Source organism: Thalassophryne amazonica, chromosome 16, assembly GCF_902500255.1.
Source record: "Thalassophryne amazonica chromosome 16, fThaAma1.1, whole genome shotgun sequence".
NCBI classification, from domain to species: Eukaryota; Metazoa; Chordata; class Actinopteri; order Batrachoidiformes; family Batrachoididae; genus Thalassophryne; species Thalassophryne amazonica.
In genome coordinates this window covers 47800755-47824780 of record NC_047118.1, presented here as the reverse complement: position 1 = coordinate 47824780, position 24026 = coordinate 47800755, and the positions used below count along the sequence as shown (strand labels likewise).

At 40.3% G+C, this 24026-nt stretch overlaps 1 protein-coding gene across 2 annotated transcripts in view; it reads right to left on the bottom strand.

Annotated features, from left to right (window-relative positions):
- Positions 1-12170: 12170 nt before the first annotated feature.
- The window catches only part of cpt1cb (carnitine palmitoyltransferase 1Cb), a 96489-nt gene continuing 84633 nt past the window's right edge, over positions 12171-24026 (bottom strand). For both annotated transcript variants that reach the window (XM_034189850.1, XM_034189851.1), the window contains exons 17-19: positions 19470-19583; positions 18151-18243; positions 12171-13950 (exon numbers count right to left, since the gene is read on the bottom strand). In XM_034189850.1, coding sequence (XP_034045741.1) covers positions 13807-13950; positions 18151-18243; positions 19470-19583 — 351 coding nt within the window. In that variant the 3' untranslated portion in view covers positions 12171-13806. The remainder of the gene's footprint in view (positions 13951-18150; positions 18244-19469; positions 19584-24026) is intronic.

Genomic DNA, 24026 nt, shown 5'->3' with positions numbered 1-24026 from the left:
GGAGTTCGCCCAATCAGTCCACATGTGTTTTGTGGATCTGGAGAAGGCGTTTGACCGTGTCCCTCGGGCACCCTGTGGGGAGTGCTCCGGGAGTACGGGGTCCAGGGTCCTTTGCTAAGGGCTATCCGGTCCCTGTACGACCGCAGCAGGAGCTTGGTTCGCATTGCCGGTAGTAAGTCAAATCTGTTTCCAGTGCACGTTGGCCTCCGCCAGGGCTGCCCTTTGTCACCGGTTCTGTTTATTATTTTTATGGACAGAATTTCTAGACACAGCCAGGGTGTAGAGAGGGTGTGGTTTGGGAACCACAGAATCTCGTCTCTGCTGTTTCAATCAATCAACTTTTTCTTGTATAGCGCCAAATCACAACAAACAGTTGCCCCAAGGCGCTCCACATTGCAAGGCAAGGCCATACAATAATTATGAAACACAGTCTACGTCTAAAGCAACATAACCAAGGGATGGTCCAGGGTCACCCGATCCAGCCCTAACTATAAGCCTTAGCGAAAAGGAAAGTTTTAAGCCTAATCTTAAAAGTAGAGAGGGTATCTGTCTCCCTGATCTGAATTGGGAGCTGGTTCCACAGGAGAGGAGCCTGAAAGCTGAAGGCTCTGCCTCCCATTCTACTCTTACAAACCCTAGGAACTACAAGTAAGCCCGCAGTCTGAGAGCGAAGCGCTCTAATGGGGTAATATGGTACTACGAGGTTCCTAAGATAAGATGGGACCTGATTATTCAAAACCTTATAAGTAAGAAGAAGAATTTTAAATTCTATTCTAGCATTAACAGGAAGCCAATGAAGGGAGGCCAACACGGGTGAGATATGCTCTCTCCTGCTAGTCCCCGTCAGTACTCTAGCTGCAGCATTCTGAACCATTGAAGGCTTTTTAGGGAACTTTTAGGACAACCTGATAATAATGAATTACAATAGTCCAGCCTAGAGGAAACAAATGCATGAATTAGTTTTTCAGCATCACTCTGAGACAAGACCTTTCTGATTTTAGAGATATTGCGTAAATGCAAAAAGGCAGTCCTACATATTTGTTTAATATGCGCTTTTGAATGACATATCCTGATCAAAATAACTCCAAGATTTCTCACAGTATTACTAGAGATCAGGGAAATGCCATCCAGAGTAACGATCTGGTTAGACACCATGCTTCTAAGATTTGTGGGGCCAAGTACAATAACTTCAGTTTATCTGAGTTTAAAGCAGGAAATTACGAGGTCATCCATGTCTTTATGTCTGTAAGACAATCCTGCAGTTTAGCTAATTGGTGCGTATCCACCTGGCTTCATGGATAGATAAAGCTGGGTATCATCTGCGTAACAATGAAAATTTAAGCAATACCGTCTAATAATACTGCCCAAGGGAAGCATGTATAAAGTGAATAAAATTGGTCCTAGCACAGAACCTTGTGGAACTCCATAATTAACTTAGTCTGTGAGGAAGATTCCCCATTTACATGAACAAACTGTAATCTATTAGACAAATATGATTCAAACCACCGCAGCGCAATGCCTTTAATACCTCTTGACATGCTCTAATCTCTGTAATAAAATTTTATGGTCAACAGTATCAAAGCAGCACTGAGGTCCAACAGAACAAGCACAGAGATAAGTCCACTGTCCGAAGCCATAAGAAGATAATTTGTAACCTTCACTAATGCTGTTTCTGTACTATGATGAATTCTAAAACCTGACTGAAACTCTTCAAATAGACCATTCCTCTGCAGGTGATCAGTTAGCTGTTTTACAACTACCCTCTCAAGAATCTTTGAGAGAAAAGGAAGGTTGGAGATTGGCCTATAATTAGCTAAGATAGCTGGGTCAAGTGATGGCTTTTTAAGTAATGGTTTAATTACTGCCACCTTAAAGGCCTGTGGTACATAACCAACTAACAAAGATAGATTGATCATATTTAAGATTGAAGCATTAAATAATGGTAGGACTTCCTTGCGCAGCCTGGCAGGAAATGGGGTCTAATAAGCATGTTGATGGTTTGGATGAAGTAACTAATGAAAATAACTCAGACAGAACATCGGAGAGAAAGAGTCTAACCAAATACCGGCATCACTGAAAGCAGCCAAAGATAACGATACATCTTTGGATGGTTATGAGTAATTTTTTCTCTAATAGTCAAAATTTTGTTAGCAAAGAAAGTCATGAAGTCATTACTAGTTAAAGTTAATGGAATACTCAGCTCAATAGAGCTCTGACTCTTTGTCAGCCTGGCTACAGTGCTGAAACGAAACCTGGGGTTGTTCTTATTTTCTTCAATTAGTGATGAGTAGAAAGATGTCCTAGCTTCACGAAGGGCTTTCTTATAGAGCAACAAACTCTTTTTCCAGGCTAAGTGAATATCTTCTAAATTAGTGAGACGCCATTTCCTCTCCAACTTACGGGTTATCTGCTTTAAGCTACGAGTTTGTGAGTTATACCACGGAAGTCAGACACTTCTGATTTAAAGCTCTCTTTTTCAGAGGAGCTACAGCATCCAAAGTTGTCTTCAATGAGGATGTAAACTATTGACAAGATACTCTAACTCCCTTACAGAGTTTAGGTAGCTACTCTGCTCTGTGTTGGTATATGACATTAGAGAACATAAAGAAGGAATCATATCCTTAAACCTAGTTACAGCGCTTTCTGAAAGACTTCTAGTGTAATGAAACTTATTCCCCACTGCAGGGTAGTCCATCAGGGTAAATGTAAATGTTATTAAAAAATGATCAGACAAAAGGGAGTTTTCAGGGAATACTGTTAAGTCTTCTATTTCCATACCATAAGTCAGAACAAGATCTAAAATATGATTAAAGTGGTGGGTGGACTCATTTACTTTTTGAGCAAAGCCGATAGAGTCTAATAATAGATTAAATGCAGTGTTGAGGCTGTCATTCTCAGCATCTGTGTGGATGTTAAAATCGCCCACTATAATTATCTTATCTGAGCTAGCACTAAGTCAGACAAAAGGTCTGAAAATTCACAGAGAAACTCACAGTAACGACCAGGTGGACGATAGATAATAACAAATAAACTGGTTTTTGGGACTTCCAATTTGGATGGACAAGACTAAGAGACAAGCTTTCAAATGAATTAAAGCTCTGTCTAGGTTTTTGATTAATTAATAAGCTGGAATGGAAGATTGCTGCTAATTGCTGTTTGCGGACGATGTGGTTCTGTTGGCTTCATCAAATCAGGACCTTCAGCATGCACTTGGGGCGGTTTGCAGCCGAGTGTGAAGCGGTCCGGGATGAAAATCAGCACCTCCAAATCGAGGCCATGGTTCTCGACCGGAAAAAGGTGCTGCCCTCTTCAGGTCGGTGGAGTGTCCTTGCCTCAAGTGGAGGAGTTTAAGTATCTCGGGGTCTTGTTCACAAGTGAGTGACGGATGGAGCGTGAGATCGATAGACGGATCGGTGCAGCATCTGCAGTGATACGGTCACTGTATCGGACCGTCGTGGTGAAAAGAGAGCTGAGTAGGGGGGCAAAGCTCTCGATTTACCGATCGATCTACGTTCCGATCCTCACCTATGGTCATGAGATTTGGCTCATGACCGAAAGAACGAGATCGTGAGTACAAGCGGCCGAGATGAGTTTCCTCTGCAGGGTGGCTGGGCGCTCCCTTAGAGACAGGGTGAGGAGCTCGGTCACTCGGAGGAGCTCGGAGTCGAGCCACTGCTCCTCCACGTCGAAAGCAGTCAGTTGAGGTGGCTCGGGCATCTTTTCCAGATGCCCCCTGGATGCCTCGCTGGAGAGGTGTTCCGGGCACGTCCCATTGGGAGGAGGCCCCGGGGAAGACCCAGGACACGCTGGAGGGACTACATCTCTTGGCTGGCTTGGGAACGCCTTGGGGTTCCCCCGGAGGAGCTGTGTGTGGATCGGGAGGTCTGGGCGGCTTTGCTTCAGCTGCTGCCCCCGCGACCCGACTCCGGATAAAGTGGAAGAAAATGGATGGATGGATGGATGATTCAGTTAAGTTTCTTCTTAGTGTTTGTTATCAGGAAGAGTTCACAGTTCAGTTTGTACAATAATCCAATCAGAGTTCAGAGTGAAGCGGCTTGTGTGAGCAAAAAGGTGACAAACACTTAGCCGCCCACAGGCTACAGGTGGTCTTGGTGCAGCAGCAACGAGGGAGAAGTCAGCTCTAAGCTGAGGCTCAGACAGGAGGTGTGTGGAAACACCCAAAAAGTCAGAGAATATTCTATCTCAGGAAGAATAGAGAGGCCAAGCTTACCGTGGAAGATTAGCAGAGTTTCTGGCGAAGATGGAATGAGGAGCCGGAGTTCATATGCAGGTGCTGATTGAATGAAGATCAGGTGTGTCGATCAGCTTGAGGCATACCACCTGTGCAGAGGGAAAAAAGGAGCAGCAGCAGGAGGAACAGAGCAGGCAGCCCACAACAAATTCAGTTTCAACATAGTGTATGAGTAAATTTCTACATAAATTCCTGATCTTATTTCCAAATACGATATACTTTGTTTTTCTAAAGTTAAGCAACAACTTGTTTGAAACTAACCATTCTTTAAACGTCTGCAGTTCCCTCTCCATCACATCTAGAACCTGTCCCAAATGATCCCCACTACAAAACACAGTTATGTCATCAGCAAATAAAATACAACTCACCAGCTTAGAAACTAAACATATGCCATTAATATATAAAAGAAACAACAAAGGTCCAAGGACTGAGCCCTGGGGCACCACACAAGTGCACCTCAAAAATTCGGAATTTATTCCATCACTGTGTACACATTATTATTATTATTATAAATAGTATTAGTAGTACTAGTAAAAAAAAAAAGGCTTCAAAAGTGGACCTTTAATCTAGGGGTGTTGTGGGGGGCCGCATCCCACCCCTTTCCATTTGGATTCACCCCTGGTTTGGCTTTGGAGCTAGAAGAATGGATGTTTATTTATGCAGAAAACAACCAGACTGGCAAGTAAGAAAGTATTATCAGTGTTTTTTACATCCATGTCATCTTCAGAAAGAGTTTAGGTGCATTTTGGGTGGATAAAGTGTTAGTTAACGCGTCGTGGATCAGCCAATTTTAGAGAGGAGACAGAGCGGCTCAGCTCAGTTTTAAATAAAGGGGTGGAGGGGAACAGTGTAAAAATGTCTTTGTAAAGCTCAGTGCAGATGTGCTGTCGTCATCGTGCTTTGAGAGACGACAACTGTTTTTCAATTCGGAGAGGCTGCTGAAATCCACGGAATCAAACTGAAAAGTGGGCAATTCAGTCAAACCCTGACCCCCTGCCAACAGGCCATGTTTAAAGCTGCGATTGACCCACAATGCAGAAATAATAGTAATGCAGTGACTTTGGGAAGTAATTTTGATTCTGATTACTGATTTGGAAAGATTAACGCGTTCGATTACTCATTACTGAAAAAAGCAGTCAGATTACAGTAATGCATTACCGGCATCACTGGTCAGAGGGGAATCCAATCACTTTTGTAGTTGATTTTGGGGTCATTCAGTCAGTTCTGACTGAACCCCTCTATATCCACACCACCAGACACAGTGGATGCACAAATAATGTGCGTCTTCTGGGGGGTTTGTCTGCTGTGGGACCGTGTACGCACCGCTGACCTGCACACTCGCTCACACATAATGCTGCATAGTGATCACTGTCAGTCTGTCAAAAGGATGACTGATGTACAGACCATACATTTCTCACACCTCAACACCAGATAGAGACACATCTCTTACAGACAAGCACAGCAAACCACACACACACACATCACTCCACTGCACAACCCATGTAGTGCGCTCCAAAAGTACTGCAACACTTCGTATTTCACACATTGTAATTTGTTTATGCCATTTTAAATACAAAAAAAAAAAAAAAAAACTAAAATGATCTTCCTTAAACTCAAAGCAAATCTCTACAACTTGATATAAATTAATTAAAAATATACAATATAAACCAAGATGATGGGTTGCTTAAGTAATGGAACACTTTGGTATAATACTTGTAAATAATCAGTTTTATTGCCAGTTTTCTTCAGAGAAGTCAGGGGATGGATACATGAACATTTCCAACTTATTGAATATGTCTTAGACTTTATTTACATCAATTATGAAGAAATACAGTTTGGCACTCTATGGTAAATCTGTGTAGAGTACAGTTCTCAAAAACTGAGCGACTGTGCAAGGAGAAAGACACAATGCCCCCAATCTACCCAGACCAAGGGAATGTATGCATTTGTACTATCTAATATCATCATACAATTTACTACAAACTGCAAAGATCTGCAAACTGAAGAGTATATTAGAGTACAATTTACATAAGGTAGTTAATACATTAGCCATTACTATTTTGACTCCAGATACCAACTCTGTAATTTCAGGAATGGTTTTTGGACCCTTACATCAAAGTCATTAATGTCACCATACAAAACATAACAGAGCCACATGCACTGAAGTTCAGTTATAATTTTATTTAAGACACCATCACCATTTGTACAAATAATTAGCATATCTTGGTGTGTAAAATGGCACACATTGTAATAGTAAATCATTTATATACAGGAATTAAACTACAGTACCCACAAAGTCATCAAAAAACTTCTATATTAAAAGTTAAAAACAGTTGCATCAGGTTAGACACAACACATTTGAACCAACAAGCAAGCAAGCATGTGCGTTCATCTTAAGCAAACAAATTTTTAATTTTGTTGCTGTGTTGTTTAAGACTAATTCTTCAAATTGCTGAAACCTCGAAAATGTACATTTTATTTCTTTCTGCATGTCAGCTGATGATATACTTTGGTCCATATATCTTTAGACAATGGAAAAAATTATGTTGCCTGTTTATTGAAATTGAATCAAGAGTATGTGCTCATAGTAGAATCTGTCACCATTAATTAGTGGATAATTAAACCCGATTGTCCAGAGGTGTTGAATTTACAGCATTTTCTATAGTCTTAATTTCAAGTGTTACACAAACCTTTGAATTTGGTCAAAATAAGCCATTTGGTATTAAAAAGACTATGGCAAAACATTCTAGACCAGGCCATCCTCAAAAAGTATCAAGTGCACAGAGGACACTACCGAGGGAAGCCACCAAGATACCTCTGAAGGAGTTACAAGCTTCACCTGTGGACTGTGCAAACATGAATAGTTTGTTGCCTCAATAGTCAACATTATTTCATTCTCATAAATAAAACATTTGTATTTAAAACAATAAAAAGTCTTGAAGTCTTGGCTAGTTTGACAGATAGCCTATATCAGGGCCGCCGATAGGGGGGGACAAAGGAGTCTGCTGTCCCGGGCCCAGGGAGAGGCGGGGCCCACAACTGGGCCCTCATTAAATTGTGGATTTTAAAAAAAATTGTTAGAATAGTCCTATTTGTGGAAAACCATTATTTCAATCACATTACAGTTTTTTATTTGTATTCTCCTAGTTGTCCTTGAGAAATAGTGATCATGAACCCTCCCACCCCAAACACAAAAATGGTTTGGCCTGGATCAACCTTTGATGTTGTTTTTAATTTGGCATTGAGAAGGTGCGCGGGTCTGCAATCAGTATGTCTGGTAAGCTTAAGTCCAGTGCCCAGAAAAGGAAAGAAAAGAGAAAAAGAGAAGAGGAAAACAAAGGGTTGCGAAATGCTCTAAACAAATATTTTAAAAAATGTGCCGACAGTGATGCTGGGAATAGAGCAAGGTAAGAAGTGCAGCCAAACTTGTAACGCAGCCTAAGTGACCAGCTTAGCTTAGCTTGTACAAAGCCTGACAAAACACGTTATCTTTGACAGAAACACAGAGGGAGAGCGAGCAGCAGGCAGGTGTGAGGAGTCAGGGTACGGGTGACGGAGAAGAGAGAGGCGGGTTGTGTCACGATGCACAGAGTGAGGCTCCCGCAGACGTAGAAGAGAGAGAGCAGGAGCTGTCCACTGAGCAGGAATCAGAGACTGATTATCAGGCACAAAATTTCAGTACATATGAAGAGTTTATGTGGTAGTTTCTTAATGTATTGTCAATGCCTGTCACTTTTTTACGAAGAGGAGAGGAGGGGAGAGGAGGAGCAGATAAGAAGAGAAGAGAGGAAGACAGCAGAGGTGAAGACAGGAGAGGAAGAGCAGATGAGAAGAGCATAAGACAAGAGAGAGAAGTGAGAAGGAGCAGAGGTAAGGAGAGGAAGACAGGAGAAGAGATAAACTAATGTCAGTTGTGAGATGTTCATTTGGTTTTGAAGTTACAGAACTGACAGTTCTAGCATGATGTTGAACTGATAAAGTTTTCATTTAAAGTTTGTTATACATGCTTATTTACTGTATTATCAGTTGACAAAGAAAATTCTTCAAAATAAAATGCCTAATTTATTCTTTCCTGGTCTATTTTTCCTGCATGTATAAGAATTAGAAAATGTGTATGCACAACTCTTAATAATATTAGCAGGTCCTTTGTGACAAGTATATAAATGTCATATTTAACTAAAATCTCAGCTGCCATGGAGAGCTAAGATTTTCCCCTCGTATAGAATACCTTATTTATTGCATTATCACAATATATCAAACGTAACTGGTGATGTTTAGTGACAAAAAAAACCCGGTGGTGGTGGAGGAGAGGGCCCATCCAACATTATCTTGTCCCGGGCCCAGACAAGACTGTCAGCTGGCCTGGCCTATATGGCACCAAAGCCACAATAACCCAAAGTTGTCCACACAGAAAGCCAATACAATTTCCAAATCCAGATTTACGAGGGCTGTCAATAAAGTAAGGGTCCTTTTTATTTTTTTCAAAAAACTATATGGATTTCATTCATATGTTTTTACGTCAGACATGCTTGAACCCTCGTGCACATGCGTGAGTTTTTCCACGCCTGTCGGTGACGTCATTCGCCTGTGAGCACTCCTTGTGGGAGGAGTCATCCAGCCCCTCGTCGGAATTCCTTTGTCTGAGAAGTTGCTGAGAGACTGGCGCTTTGTTTGATCAAAATTTTTTCTAAACTTGTGAGACACATCGAAGTGGACACGGTTCGAAAAATTAAGCTGGTTTTCAGTGAAAATTTTAACGGCTGATGAGAGATTTTGAGGTGATACTGTCGCTTTAAGGACTTCCCACGGTGTGAGACGTTGCTCAGCGCTCTCAGGCGCCATCGTCAGCCTGTTTCAAGCTGAAAACCTCCACATTTCAGGCTCTATTGATCCAGGACGTCGTGAGAGAACAGAGAAGTTTCAGAAGAAGTCGGTTTCAGCATTTTATCTGGATATTCCAGTGTTAAAGGAGATTTTTTTAAATGAAAGACGTACGGGCGGATTGCAGCGTCGGCTCGCAGCCGCCGCGACGCTCCGCCACAGGAAAAACACCTCTGTTGGAAGCCTTAAGGACAAGTTGGAACATGTCCAGCTGTTAAACAATTTCTCATATACTCACTCCACTGAAAGCCATCAAAAGCCGCCTGGATTTTACAAATGGTTATCAACACGGAGGTGTTTTTCCTGTGCCGCCGCACCGCGCCGGCTGCGTCCCGACGCGCGGACCCGTCCGCACGTCTTTCATTAAAAAAACTCCTTTAACAGTGGAATATCCGGATAAAATGCTGAAACCGACTTCTTCTGAAACTTCTCTGTTCTCTCACGACGTCCTGGATCAACAGAGCCTGAAATGTGGAGGTTTTCAGCTTGAAACAGGCTGACGACGGTGCCTGAGAGCGTTGCGCGACGTCTCGCACCGTGGGAAGTCCTTAAAGCGACAGTATCACCTCAAAATGTCTCATCAGCCGTTAAAATTTTCACTGAAAACCAGCTTAATTTTTCGAACCGTGTCCACTTCGATGTGTCTCACAGGTTTAGAAAAAATTTTGATCAAACAAAGCACCAGTCTCTCAGCAACTTCTCAGACAAAGGAATTCCGACGAGGGGCTGGACGACTCCTCTCACAAGGTGTGCTCACAGGCGAATGACGTCACCGACAGGCGTGGAAGAACTCACGCATGCGCACGAGGGTTCAAGCATGTCTGACGTAAAAACATATGAATGAAATCCATATAGTTTTTAAAAAAAATAAAAAGGACCTATACTTTATTGACAGACCTCGTATATGTTATAATAAATGAGACAGACTAAAAAGTGACAATATATCACAAGCCTGGACAGTTTGAGTAAATCCTTTCAATTTTTCAATATTTTAGTTCCAAGCGTACAATGAGATGACTCTTCTATACATTTGATAAGAAACACATGAACATAACATGATTAATATTTATATTTGCTACTACCTCACTGAAAAAGTACCTTAACAAGGAGTAACTGGCCAACAGTACATTCTCGTTAAACACAGAACAGTTTTTTTCCTATAGAGGTTGCACAGACTTCTAGCTTGCATTGTAATAGTTTTACTACAGTAAATAAGTACAGGCACATTTTCAAAACTTAAAAAAAAAAAGAATGGGGGGGGGGGATGAGAAAAGCAAACAGGACTACCAGTTATCTTACGAGTAATCTCTTCAAAAAAAAAAAAAAAAAAAAAAAATCTTTCCATCCCTTTTTAAATATATGCCAAAAAGAAAAGCAAACAGGACTATAAGTTAATTATTTTACAACATAAGCAAGTCATTTCCTTGATAAAAAAAAGTTTCCTTTTTCATTCCCCTTTTAAGTATATGCTCACAGATACCAAAAAAGAAAACAGATTAACTGCACAACACAATACAGATTTCTTCCATTATCGTCATTCAAGGACTTTAATTTGCATAGATTGAAGGGGAAGTGATTAAAAAAGGGGAGAAGAGGCACATTTGTCAGCCTTCAATTTAACTATTTTTTTAATAAACCCAGTGTTGCATACAGAAAGAAAGCACTTTGAAGGTGTTTGTAGGTAGAAACATGAGGTCAAGTCACTTTTTCATCATACCAAAGTTTTAGGCACATCAAATTTTTAGTAACAGTGTAGAGTTTGATTTTGTTTTTCTCATCAATAGAAAACCAAAATTGAAATGCCCATCCAATTCTATTACAACAAATATATGCAGATTTTGCTTTAAAGTAAAATATTATAAAATCACGACCCTAATATAAGAAGAGTTTGCATATACGAGGTCTGTTAGAAAAGTATCGGACCCTTTTATTTTTTGCAAAAACCTGATGGATTTGAATCACGTGTGCCTGCATGAGCAAACCTTGAACCTTCGTGCGCATGCGTGAACTTTTTCACGCCTGTCGATTGCATCATTTTCTGGTAAGCAGCCTTTGTGTGAGGACATGTGCAGCGCGCTTGGCGGATTTTCATTTCAAGGAAAAAGACGGAACGACTGGAGCAGCGCCACATCAAATTTTGCCAGAAACTGGGCGACAGCCAGGTGGAAACCATTCGGATGATTCAGATGGCTTTCGGTGACTTTTCAGTCGTGTGACTATCCGAGAAAATCCGACATGTCACAACATGTCCTGTGAGACTTCAACATGAAGGCGCTTTTGCTCCGCCGTCAGAAGCAGCATGAATTTCACACCCACTCTTTTCATGGCCAAATCTTCTGTCTTCTACAGTGGAAATCTTCTACAGTGGAATGTACCGAAAAAGTGCTGATGTCCACCTCTTCTGCAATTTCTCGGACAGTCACACGACGGCCCTGCATCACCACAGCGTTCACTTTGGAAATTATCTGGTCATTTCAGCATGTTGATGGCTGACCGGAGCATGGCTCACTCTCCACCGTTGTGCGGCCGTCTTTAAACCAGCTGTACCGCTCCTTAATCTGTGTGATGCCCATAGGATCGTCACCGAAAGCCGTCTGAATCATCCGAATGGTTTCCACCTGGCTGTCGCCCAGTTTCTGGCTAAATTTGATGCGGCGCTGCTCCAGTCGTTCCGTCCTTTTCCTTGAAATGAAAATCCGCCGAACGCACAGCACACGTCCCACACAAAGGCTGCTTACCAGGAAATGATGCAATCGACAGGCGTGAAAAAGTTCATGCATGATTCAAATCCATCAGGTTTTTGCAAAAAATAAAAAGGTCCGATACTTTTCTAACAGACCTCGTATACTGCTTGGTACATAACACAAACACAGATAGCAGTGATTACTCTGTAACAAAATAACTGTACAAACATAATTTCTATGAATCCATAAAAATGTGAAGAAAAAAAAAATGAGCTCGCTACCTCAACAGGATGAAAATGTCTGAAGGAAAAACACCACAAACATCCATATCCTTACAACAGTTGAATATATTCCATAAACAAAATGGACTGTAGAGAAATTTAACTGTTCTATTGTACTGCATCGTCCAAGTCAAATTCACCCGTATAAATTTTGCAATATTAGCTACTTCTTAAAAGGCTTCAAGGATCATACGTCCATAATTCCGCACATGGCTCAACTCGGGCCTTGTCTGGTGTTTGGGGATGACCCTGTTCCATACAGCTTGAAACAGTTTGCTGTTATTCCATTAAAACCTAAAGGTGCTGTATGAGGTGGTGGATGTGGCAACTTGCCAAATAGTTCATGCTCCCAAAGCTCTGTAATTAATGTTTCCTGCTTTTAAATTCAGTGACATGTATACTGCATGGCACCCTCGTATTCTTTCAACTCTGTTCCATTGTTAGCACAACCCTAAGTTCTCAAAATCTGCTTTTATTAATGTCCAACAGAAACAACAGTTACGGATTAACTGAAGGGGATTTACTGTTAAACATCCTGTGTGTAAGGGAAATTTTTCATTTTTCATTTTTCAAAAATTCATTTCCTCCGTAACGGAGAAAGCAGACTTTTCTTTTTTTAAACTTAGGCTGTATTTTTAGATGTTTGAGTTTAACTATTCACTCCGGACAAATTACTATTATCTTTTTAATCAATCAGGGCAGTGCTGATTTAAAATGTGAAGACTATCACTGGCTAAACGGCTACATAGGGTAATATGATTGTACTAGGCAAGCGAAAACACTCAGAGCGAGCCCTTCATCTGTCATCGACATTTTAAAACTCTGTGGAAAACCGTGCTGCCAGATGGGCAGGAGGCTAAAGCCACCTTGTCACTTGCACAAATTTGATCCCCACACTGGCACGCAATCTTGCATTGTAACTCGTCGTAAACTGTGCTAGGCTGCGGGCTAGCATGCAAAGATAATTTTGAGATGTTCAAGATTTCTGCCACGCGTAAATGTCGTGCCACTTGCGTGAACATTGTGCAACCTATTCACAAACACTGTCACTGTGTGTCAATGCATGCAGTGGCCTTGCACAGTTTATGACGAGTTCAATCATTGGCATGCAAGATTAAGTGTCAATGCGGGGATCAAATTTGTGCAACTGTGAAGGTGGCTTTTCAAGCATACCATCTAATGACACGCATTAGCACGATGAATGGTGTGCTAGTGCTGGGATCAAATCTGTGTAACTGTCAAAGTGGCTAAAGAGAAGTGGCTGACCACATGACCTGTCACTTTTAAAAAAGTGTCTTCACATTTAGTGAGGTAAATATGAACACATTTGCCTCCACAGGATTGTCTCCATGCTACCAGGCACTTCCAATCTTATTTGCTCCTGCTCAGTAAGTAAGCAGTTCGCTACATGTTTCTAGCTTGCCTTGCACAATTACTCTATATAGCTCTTTAGTGGTGTTTGCATTCTAAACCACCACTGCAGCGATGAAAATAGCAGTTACCTTATTGAAAGGATGAACACAAAAACATCTAAAAGCAGAGCCCAGGTTGAAAAGTACCGGGGTTCCCCTTTAAAGGTTAAAATATTAAATTAAATTAAATCAGATTTTGTCAGTAATGATCCATTTGACAAATATTTGACTTATTCATAATCTGTCATAACCTGTCAGAATACTTTTTTCCTGAGGAAAGACTCCTGAATTTGTCTTCAAAGGAACTTCTTATCCTGAGGCTGACCTTCACCTTTGCTAGATGAAGACAACAAAGATGTGGGTGCTTTGGTTTCAGGAGAGAAGAGAGCCATGATGTCTTGGAGAGATTTGCTTATCTGAGTTCCAAACCTATGGGAGTCCTAAAATAGAGTGTACAGACACAGAGTCAATACCATAGAGGAACAAGATATACATGACACTTTAAGTACAAGACAGGATACCACAGGAAAACTTCATTTTCGATGAGGAACTGAAAACAGACGACTAAGCACTAAAAGGTAGAAAGTACTGAGAACTGAAGCAGCTAAAACATCATCTCATCTGCATTTTCTGTCTGCCGTGTCTTGCGGTTAAGTACATGTGATGCAAATGTCAAATACGTTATTACTATGCAACAATTCCAAGACTTCTGTGAGTGACAAAACAAGACGCATCACTGTGTCAGTTGCCTTCTGAAGAAATTGCATGTGAACTGTAAACTGTAGACTTGAAAGTGAAATAGTCAACTTTGCTAGACATTTGCAGGGAAACCTGTTGCCTTAAACTACTTATGCTTTTAGACATGGTAAAACCAAATGGATCAAGTTACACAAAGAACTTCAACATGATGTAGTAGAATTAAAGTTCTGTGTTCACGCAACCTGTTAAGCATTACTTTTTGAAAAGTAGGCTTTTTAAAACAGATTTCCAGATAATTTTGTTGTAAAATCAACTAATGCAGGATAAGAATGTATGAAAGTCCTACAATATAAAATCAACACCCAGACAAAATGACTGTTAACTAACAGTCACAGTGAACTCGTTTTTTTTTTTTTTTAGTGGAAAAAGGTCTTCATGATGTGGGTGCCTTATTGTGAACACCCCCTTTCTACTTTTTTTTTTTTTTTTTTTTACTAAAAGCCCAATTTCATAGCCTTAAGAGTGTGCATATCATGAATGCTTGGTCTTGTTGGATTTGTGAGAATCTACTGAATCTACTGGTACCTTGTTTCCCATGTAACAATAAGAAATATACTCAAAACCTGGATTAATATCGTTTTAGTCACATAGCACTACTATTATTCTGAACAGTACTGTATTCCATGTTTTTTGTTTGGTTTTTTCTTTTGTGAATGCACCACAGCTTACAAAGAGGCAGAGAGGGACATATGTTGACCACAAAATACAAGAAATTGAAAGCCATATTAAAACCATATTAAAGCCATATGGAGACAAATAGAAGGCCAGATTGACTGTGTGTACTGCAGTAAGTCATGAAGTGGACTGTAACTGGACACAGGTGGAGTGACCTTCAGACAGCGAATACTCAGCACCTGAGGTTACGTCACTTATGGCTGAGAAATTGCTCTGAATCTGTGTGTATTTTTCAAATGCTGTATGGTTAATTTTATTTTCATTGGCTACATCATGTCTTGCACAAGTTAAAGTACATTGTATAGTGTTGACTGGAGTGAGATATCCCCTTTAAATTGAATAGTCTTGTCCGCATGAAAAAAGTTTTGTTTTTGTAACGTGCACATCACTAAGCTGATACCTTATTACAAGATGTTGAGTACAAAATTGTTAATGGTAAAAAACAGAACAAAACAAACAAACAAACAAACAACCAAACAAACAAACAAAAAAAAAAACAGTTGGACAAAGGTTGAAAATAAACGGGGGTGATCATGAACCTGGGATTGTTACGTGGAATTTATTCTGATTTAAGTTAAAAGTTTCCAAAAAGCAAAGAAAAGAAAACAAAAAAAAGAACATTTTGCTGTACATTTCTGAGTACAAGGTCTGAAACACACAGCCAAGCATCAAACTCATATGTTAGAGGACTGAACCTTGCAGACATGGACACGTCCCAGAAGCACGTGTAGCGTCAAATGAAATGCTCCCTTGTAGACAATAAACGCACTGCCTATTTATTCACATGTGCCGTGAGCAGCACACAGCTGACATAGACAGAAAAAGTATTACATTAAATAATTAACACCTTTTACTGGACTTTGTGTAACTGGATAAACTACTCACAGCCATGGAAAATATAAATATATATTTTCAGAAGAAACAAATGTAGTGACAGAAAGTCATGATTGTTGTCGAGTTACGAGAACTCACTTTCTTCTTTTTCCCCGAACGGAGCTCCACACAGAGCTCAGTGACTCAGGCTCTGGATTACACATATTATTTAAAAGGAGAAAGTTGATGTTGAAACTATATCTACAGAATATACCCATTTATATTTTTAAGTTAGCTTATTAAAGACATGGTAGAAAAGGATTCATTTTCAAAAGACAAATAAAGTGGGCAGACTGACCAGTAACACACCACAAATGCATCTGAAGAGCTGCCTGGTGTAACCGCAGAACACATGACACGCAACAGTCTGTTGCGTGTCATGTGTGACTCTTGTCTGACGTGATGCAGCTGTGCTGTGTGCAGTGTGTTCCAGGGTCCGGTTTCATAAAGTAGTCTAATCTTTTGTCTATTAAACTCACATCGCCAACTAAACTTGTAGATTCGCCGTCTAACATTAGCTGATGATTTCCATGGGCATAGCAGCCTTGTGAGTGCCGTTGCCAAGAAACGTCTCCAATGCGTGAGAGTTTTGTTTACTTCCAGGTTGGTCATCTGCTACAACCATGACCAATAGTGGAGGAAGCTCTCCTTCTGGAGGAATATGAGTGATGTAGGGGTGTTTGAGTGTTTCAAAGGAACAACACTGGCCCTTGCTGCCGAAAGATGGGCTTGGGAGGAGATCGCAGTGTCCCTCAATAGGTAACTGGACAAATCGGCCAATGTGCAGGATAAGTGCCGAACTAACATCCCTCGCGATTCAGCACACGGTCGACTTGGAGATGTGGATGTTGTCACTGATAATCTGCTGGAAGGTCCCACAGGTGTAAAACCTCAGTGCAACCAAATCTGAAGGGCTTGCTGTAAACATCTCCAATGGATTATTCCAGTCCCGGAACACCCGCTCCCGTCGCTATTTTTGAGGTAAGACACTGCCATTTTGTCAACTAAAATAAGATTAGCCTCCTCTGTAGCAGGCTAAAAACCTTAGTTGGTTAATGCAAAACTTTAGCCAACTAAGCTTTTTGTGCAACGACTAACGTGGGGGAAAAGAGATTTAGTTATGGTCTAGCGGTTAAAGCGTGGGGCTTGAGACTGGAGTATCCTTTGTTCAAATCCCAGTATGACCGGAAAATCACCAAGGGCCCTTGGGCAAGGTCCTTAATCCCCTAGTTGCTCCCGGTGTGTAGAGAGTACCTTGTTTGGCAGCACCCTTACATCGGGTGAATGTGAGGCATTATTTGTAAAGTGCTTTGAGCGTCTGATGCAGATGGAAAAGCACTATATAAATGCAGTCTATTTACCATTTTAATGTCAAAAGATTATTCAACTGAGTTTAGTTGACTAAAAAAGATTAGACTGCTTTATGAAGCCGGGCCCAGGTGTAATGGGTGGTATAACAAAGAAGCTAAGATAACTGAAATGAAGTGATTTAGCTACTTAACACCAAAACCTGTTAATTAAGGTGTTTCAAGTATGCTAATCTACTTAACTAAATGTTTTCCTAAAAATTTACTCAGTTATGGCAGAGTTGAGCTTATTAAAAAAAGTCCATGCAACTTGTTATTAATTATTTTTAGTTGAGTCAATGTAATCTTTTTAAGAGCGTATGATCATTGAAGGTTAAAGTGTCACATTCTCACCATTTCATTGTGGCATCACCAACAGTACAGTCGCTGAAACATCACCTAATATTTATGTTTATTAACATGGTTCTGCAAATATCGGAGGTGAATAGCATTTATGTTCAGTTCCACACAAACACCAACTATGCCAGTGCATTCCAGGTTCAGCGCCTTAGCACTCTTTCAAGTATGTTTTAAATTTGATGAAAATGTTGAATAAATATGTTCAGAATGCTGTTTTTTTTTTCAAAATATATCACAGCTTCTTCATAAAGCTTCAAATGTCTAAATACAACAAAGTAACACGGTGATGTAATATTTAAATATGGAGTAGGAAAAGTTTTCGTTTTGAAGACAGATATTCCATGATTTTCATAAGCAAGTGATAAATTGTTCACAAGACGAGGCAAAAACATGTGAACATATTTGTTCAGGTTTGGTGTATTTGAGGAATATATGAAAATTCTTAATCAGTTTCCACTATGTGTCCAATACCTACCCATTCCACTTTGATTTTAATGGCAATGCTCATCTTCAAATTATGACTTTATTGTAACAGCAGGTAAACAAACGTGTAAATAATGATTATACCAATTCCAAATACCAGATATTTAAAAATGGCCTGAATTTAGGCGTATATGGCATACTTACAGTCTTATCACAGGAGTATTTGGATGAAATGTGGAAGTTGATCATATCCTCACCCACAATGATGTAAGAAACTCCATAACCATCATCAGCGACCTGACATGACCACAGAGATCACATGAGACTAAAGCAAACACCTCACACACCTGTATACATATTTCATGTCATTTATTTATTAGAACAACACATAAATAGACAGAATGACATCAGATTCAGATTTTTTTCTTGAAAAATTGTTTTCTGATATTTTCTATTGTAGATATAAACATGTGTTAGTTTCCACTTTTGTATCAGATAGTAATTGGCTCCAGGTGATGTTCATGATCACATTATTGAATTAACATTCAGGGAAGGTGATGGTCTAGTGCGTTTGGCTTTGGACCAGAAAATCCTTGGTTCAAAACCCAGTCAGACCGGAAAATCACAGGGCCCTTGGGCAAGATCCTTAATCCCTAGTTGCTCCCGGTGTGTAGTGAGCGCCTTGTATGGCAGCACCCTGACATTGGTGTGTGAGTGTGTTTGTGTGAATGGGTAATTGTAAAGCGCTTTGAGCTTCTGATGCAGATGGAAAAGCGCCATATAAATGCTGCCCATTAACCCTTTAACATACACACTCTTGGGTTTTCTAAAGGCACTTTGACACTTGCAAGAATTTGATCCCCACACTGCCGCATAATTCATCGTGCCAATGCGTCCCGCTCCATCCCGCTTGACGCCACACTGTGTAAAACAAAGAGGAGAGGAGGAGCAGCAGCGGAAGGACCCAGGGTATATAGGGAGAAACATGCTGAGGATGGAGCCACCAGGCAGGAGGAGAAGAGGGAGGCCAAAGAGGAGGTTTATGGATGTGCTGAGGGAGGACATGCAGATGGTTGGCGTGACAGAGGAAGACACAAAGGACAGGGTGAGATGGAAACAATTGATCTGCTGTGGCGTGTTTGCAAATAGGTTGCGCAATGTTCACGACTAGTTCACACAAGTGGCATGAAATTTATGTGTGCCAGTTATCTTAAACATTTTGAACAAAATTTTCTTTGCTCACTGGCACGCAGTCGCGAACAGGTTACAACAAGTTTACGCACGGTGCCAGTGCGGGGATCAAATTTGTTCAAGTGTCAAGGTGGCTTAAATTGACAAAACCATGTTAGAAACAATACAAATGGCACAGCACTTTGGTGGTTGTTATTTGTTTTAAAAAGTGTATTTGTCTATACATACAATGATTAAAAATAGCTCTGGATTACAGCGAATTAAGTAATTGGTTTTTGCAGTATTTCACGTATACACATACGCAAGATAACAAATACATGCGGGTTACTCACAGGACCAAATCCACCACCCAGCGATATGTACTCTGGGTGATTTTTCAGGTCGAACAGCTCCATCTGCTGAACTGGAGTCTGACTAGTAGAGAGACGCCAGGGCTCAGATAAAACCTAAAGAGAGAAAAAGATTTGTAAACTACACAAAACACTAGGAACTTGATTTACTAAATGTCTGCATGTCAAAAATGTGCAATCGCCATTGCACTCGCAAGTACACCTGCATGATGAGTTTGTGACATTGTGCAACAAGGACAGTGTTAAATGAGCCAAGTAGTGCATATGCAATTTGGGGTTCATCCACAGGAGGGCTTAGAATTCTAGGAGGAAGCACACAAATAGGTGAAGTTTACTCATTCAACATGACTTATCAAGGTCAAAAGGAAATTAGTGAGTGCTGACAGTGTCTTTATTTGACAGTTTGAACCTTGGTGTTTACTTATTGCACTTGACAGAATGCTGTTGCAACAGCAGAGAGGCTGCTGCCTCCTCAGACACCAAATAAAAAATAAAACCATTCATTGTATAAATGTCGGCATATTTAAGGAGTTAATGGTTTGCTTCATGTGTGTGTGTGTCTTTAATAAGAAATGTCTCCATGAGCAACAGACAGTTTGATGCAAGTCATGATAACAGTCATCGATGTGCCATGGTGTCACAAATAAACTCAGACGCACATCTTGGTGTCTGTGTGGGATGACGGACACAAGTTTGAGCATGCTACGTATGCGTTACTGTGTGTACCGAGTGCCCACAGACAGCTGTGCATTGTGCCAGCAGAACACAGCTTAATTATTCAACAGTTTGCTTCAATACCATGGATGGAACAATAATATAATCACTGAAACAGGAGACTGTTTTTTTTTTTTCTTTTCAAATTGCCAGTACATGAACATGCTCAGATGTGACAGAGCTCGTGCACAATGAAGCACAAGGTGCACACCCCCAAGTGAATGTACTCCTCCTGACTGAACATTATCAGAAGGAGCACACCAAGAAATTGCTTAAAAGAAGGTCACGTCTGGATTTGAGGAAATGTTTGTTTACAATGAGAGTGGTGGATACATGGAACAGCCTGCCAGAGGACATAGTAACAGTACAGACTCTAATCAGTTTAAAAAACAGGTTAGACAAACACTGGAGAAATGGCAACAGCAAATACAATATAGACAAAGGGCAAGATCGAATAGAGTATCACTATAAGCTAGCTGCAATGGCATTTATCAGTTTATGTGCGAGTTTGTACGGTAAAACATATGTACGGTAAAAGTTCATCATTTGAACACAAGGTGTCCTAACACGGGGTTCTCCCCAGAAATTTTTAGTATAGCGGTGCTGTTGGCAATTATCACCTGAGGTGACGAGCGTGGCGAGTCATTCTGACTTGGTTTTAGATGCATTAAACAAGAATAATAGAGAAAACATGACATTTATGTTATAATATCAAAGTTCTTTTGCATGTTTCTAAGTTAATAAAACAAATAACATTGAAAAGTTTAAAAACATTAAGTGAAGCATTAAATTTGCCCTTTTAAAGATGAAATCCTGGCTGAAAATCAATCTCTCTCTCTCTCTCCCTCCCTCTCCCTCTCTCTGACTTATTTGAGCAAACTTTGGAAACATGAAGACTTTGACGGAGTGTTTGCTGTTTCACTCTCTGAGCTGCAGCGCTGTGGCTCTGCTGGCGCAGCTCTCTGCCAGCGGGGGAGGGGCAAGCAGGCAACAGTAAAGCGTAACAGCATAAACAGCCTGGCTGGATTAAAAACATATCTCAGAGCACAGCGCAGTATAACGGCACTGTCAGTCATAGTATAATGGCGCAACGCCGTTGTTCCATTGTCTGGGGAGAACCCTGTAACATGAGCCTGGACAGTTATTGTCTGCAAACCTCAGTATGAGAAAAACAATGAAAACAATAGTGAAGACCACTCTTGGAGCAAAGTATTATTCAAGCCTTGGGTAAGATAACTGATAATCTCACTATAGTTACTGATGTCAAAGTTGGCACAGTCTAAGAGGCCATTAAAGAGCAGACCTCACAGTTACTAGCAGTTATCTCACATGAAAATTCAGTAAGGTATATCTTATATATTATATTCTAATTCTAAGGTGGAACTATGCCAGTATACAAAGGTATATATCTAAATATCTAAAAAGGAAGAGTAAAATAGGAGAGTAGAAAAGAGTAGAGTAGAGCCACTTAGGTGCCTGGTCTTAAGAAGCAGGGATGAGAACCATGTATGAGAAGCCGATAAGCATAATGCAATTGCAACTGCTACATCCTCAAAAGCTAGCTTCTGAGGATATGTCTCAAATGTCAAAGATGCAATGTGCATGTGACTGGCCAACCCACAGACTCAGAAAGGTCAGACCCCAGTTCAATTCTTGGAAAAGTAGTTCCAGAATACCTCCAAATGGCTACGAAAGATGACCGAGTGAAGCTAACTGGGCTGGAGAACCTGGCCCAAACCAATGTCCAACACCAATGTTACTGAAGTTCCACAACTTTTAAGATCAACAGGAAATTGGCATGGGCCTTACAAATTTGATCAAGATGATGCCTCAGATCAAGTGGTCCAGAACATATAAAACATTTGACAATATTAAAGACCCAACTGAACACAAACTGATAGCAGCTCCTTCACCATGTGATTGGAGCTTGCACAAAGCTAGCCACATTGTCATAGAACACATCCGGTTCCTTGCAGAAGAGTCTTTCACAATAAGAGCACATGTCAAATGGATGAAGTCATCACAAGTCAGACATGGAAGAGACAAGAAAACAATCATGAAAACATTATTTTTTGCTTTTTACAGTGCGTTGGGGGGGTTGTCACAAAATGAATTCATTTTAGGTGGGCATTTAATAAATTTTAATTAAAAATAAACTTTTGGGTGGGTGTTTAACCAACTCCTTTAAAAAAACAAACAAACAAACAAAAACAAAAAACAAAAAGAAAGTGGGTTGATGCTTGGCACTGGGCCCTCAGACACATACGTTTGAAAATTACCTGTGGAGGCCATCTTGAATTTCTAAGTGAACGCCAGGAGGATTCATCAGGACTTTTGATATGTTGTTTAGGATGGGTTGGGGCACCATTAAGCCTTAGTTTGTATAGAGTTATACAGCAGAAAATAGCAAAGTTTCAATGCTTTTGAGCTACCTCTAAAAATTAATTTACACAAACAAAATTTTACACAGCATATCTTTTCATCAATTATAACCTATTCAAATGGTCAGAGTATACAGTGTCATGTTTTTGGATTAATGTTTTCAGCATGCTCTCACTGCATAAAGGGTTAAGTGTGACAATATGGCAAGTGATATGTACCATGGAATATTAAAGTGGCTCATAACTAGGGATGGGTATTGATAAGATTTTATCAATATCGATGCCATTATCGATTCTGCTTATCGATCCGATTCCTTATCGATTCCCTTATCGATACCTCTTGTGAATTTTGTACTAAAAGTAGGCTTTACAAGTTTTCTATGTATTTCATTGAGTCTTAAAGTAAATAAATATGAAATTGGTCACTGTATCCTTGATCTCTGGACATAAAAACAAACAAAACTGTTTCACTTTGAAGTTATTAATTCCGACTGGACTCTATCATTCTAACTTGACTCGGCAGAGAGCCGCGCAGCGTTTGGAGCTGTGTGAACAGAACGGAGGACGATTCTCGTTTCTTTCTCGCAACAAGACAGGAGTCCCAGTTAGTAACTTGAATCCGCACAAAAGTGACTCACGATTTCACATATTCAGGGATGATAGTGGTGAAAAACAAAAAAAGCTGAAACCCAAAATTACCCCCCCAAACACCACCTGCACGAAAACGTATGAATTCTAGAAGCTCTGAAATGCAATCTGGGACTATTCCAGACAATAAACTGCAGTGAGTGCAGCATCCATTTAGGTGAGAGAGAGAGAGAGAAAAAAAAAAAACAACTTTCCTTATTCAAATTCATGCCAGTAGTACAACCCCTGGCAAAAATTATGGAATCACCGGCCTCGGAGGATGTTCATTCAGTTGTTTAATTTTGTAGAAAAAAAGCAGATCACAGACATGACACAAAACTAAAGTCATTTCAAATGGCAACTTTCTGGCTTTAAGAAACACTATAAGAAATCAAGAAAAAAAAAGATTGTGGCAGTCAGTAACGGTTACTTTTTTAGACCAAGCAGAGGAAAAAAATATGGAATCACTCAATTCTGAGGAAAAAATTATGGAATCACCCTGTAAATTTTCATCCCCAAAACTAACACCTGCATCATATCAGATCTGCTCGTTAGTCTGCATCTAAAAAGGAGTGATCACACCTTGGAGAGCTGTTGCACCAAGTGGACTGACATGAATCATGGCTCAAACACGAGAGATGTCAATTGAAACAAAGGAGAGGATTATCAAACTCTTAAAAGAGGGTAAATCATCACGCAATGTTGCAAAAGATGTTGGTTGTTCACAGTCAGCTGTGTCTAAACTCTGGACCAAATACAAACAACATGGGAAGGTTGTTAAAGGCAAACATACTGGTAGACCAAGGAAGACATCAAA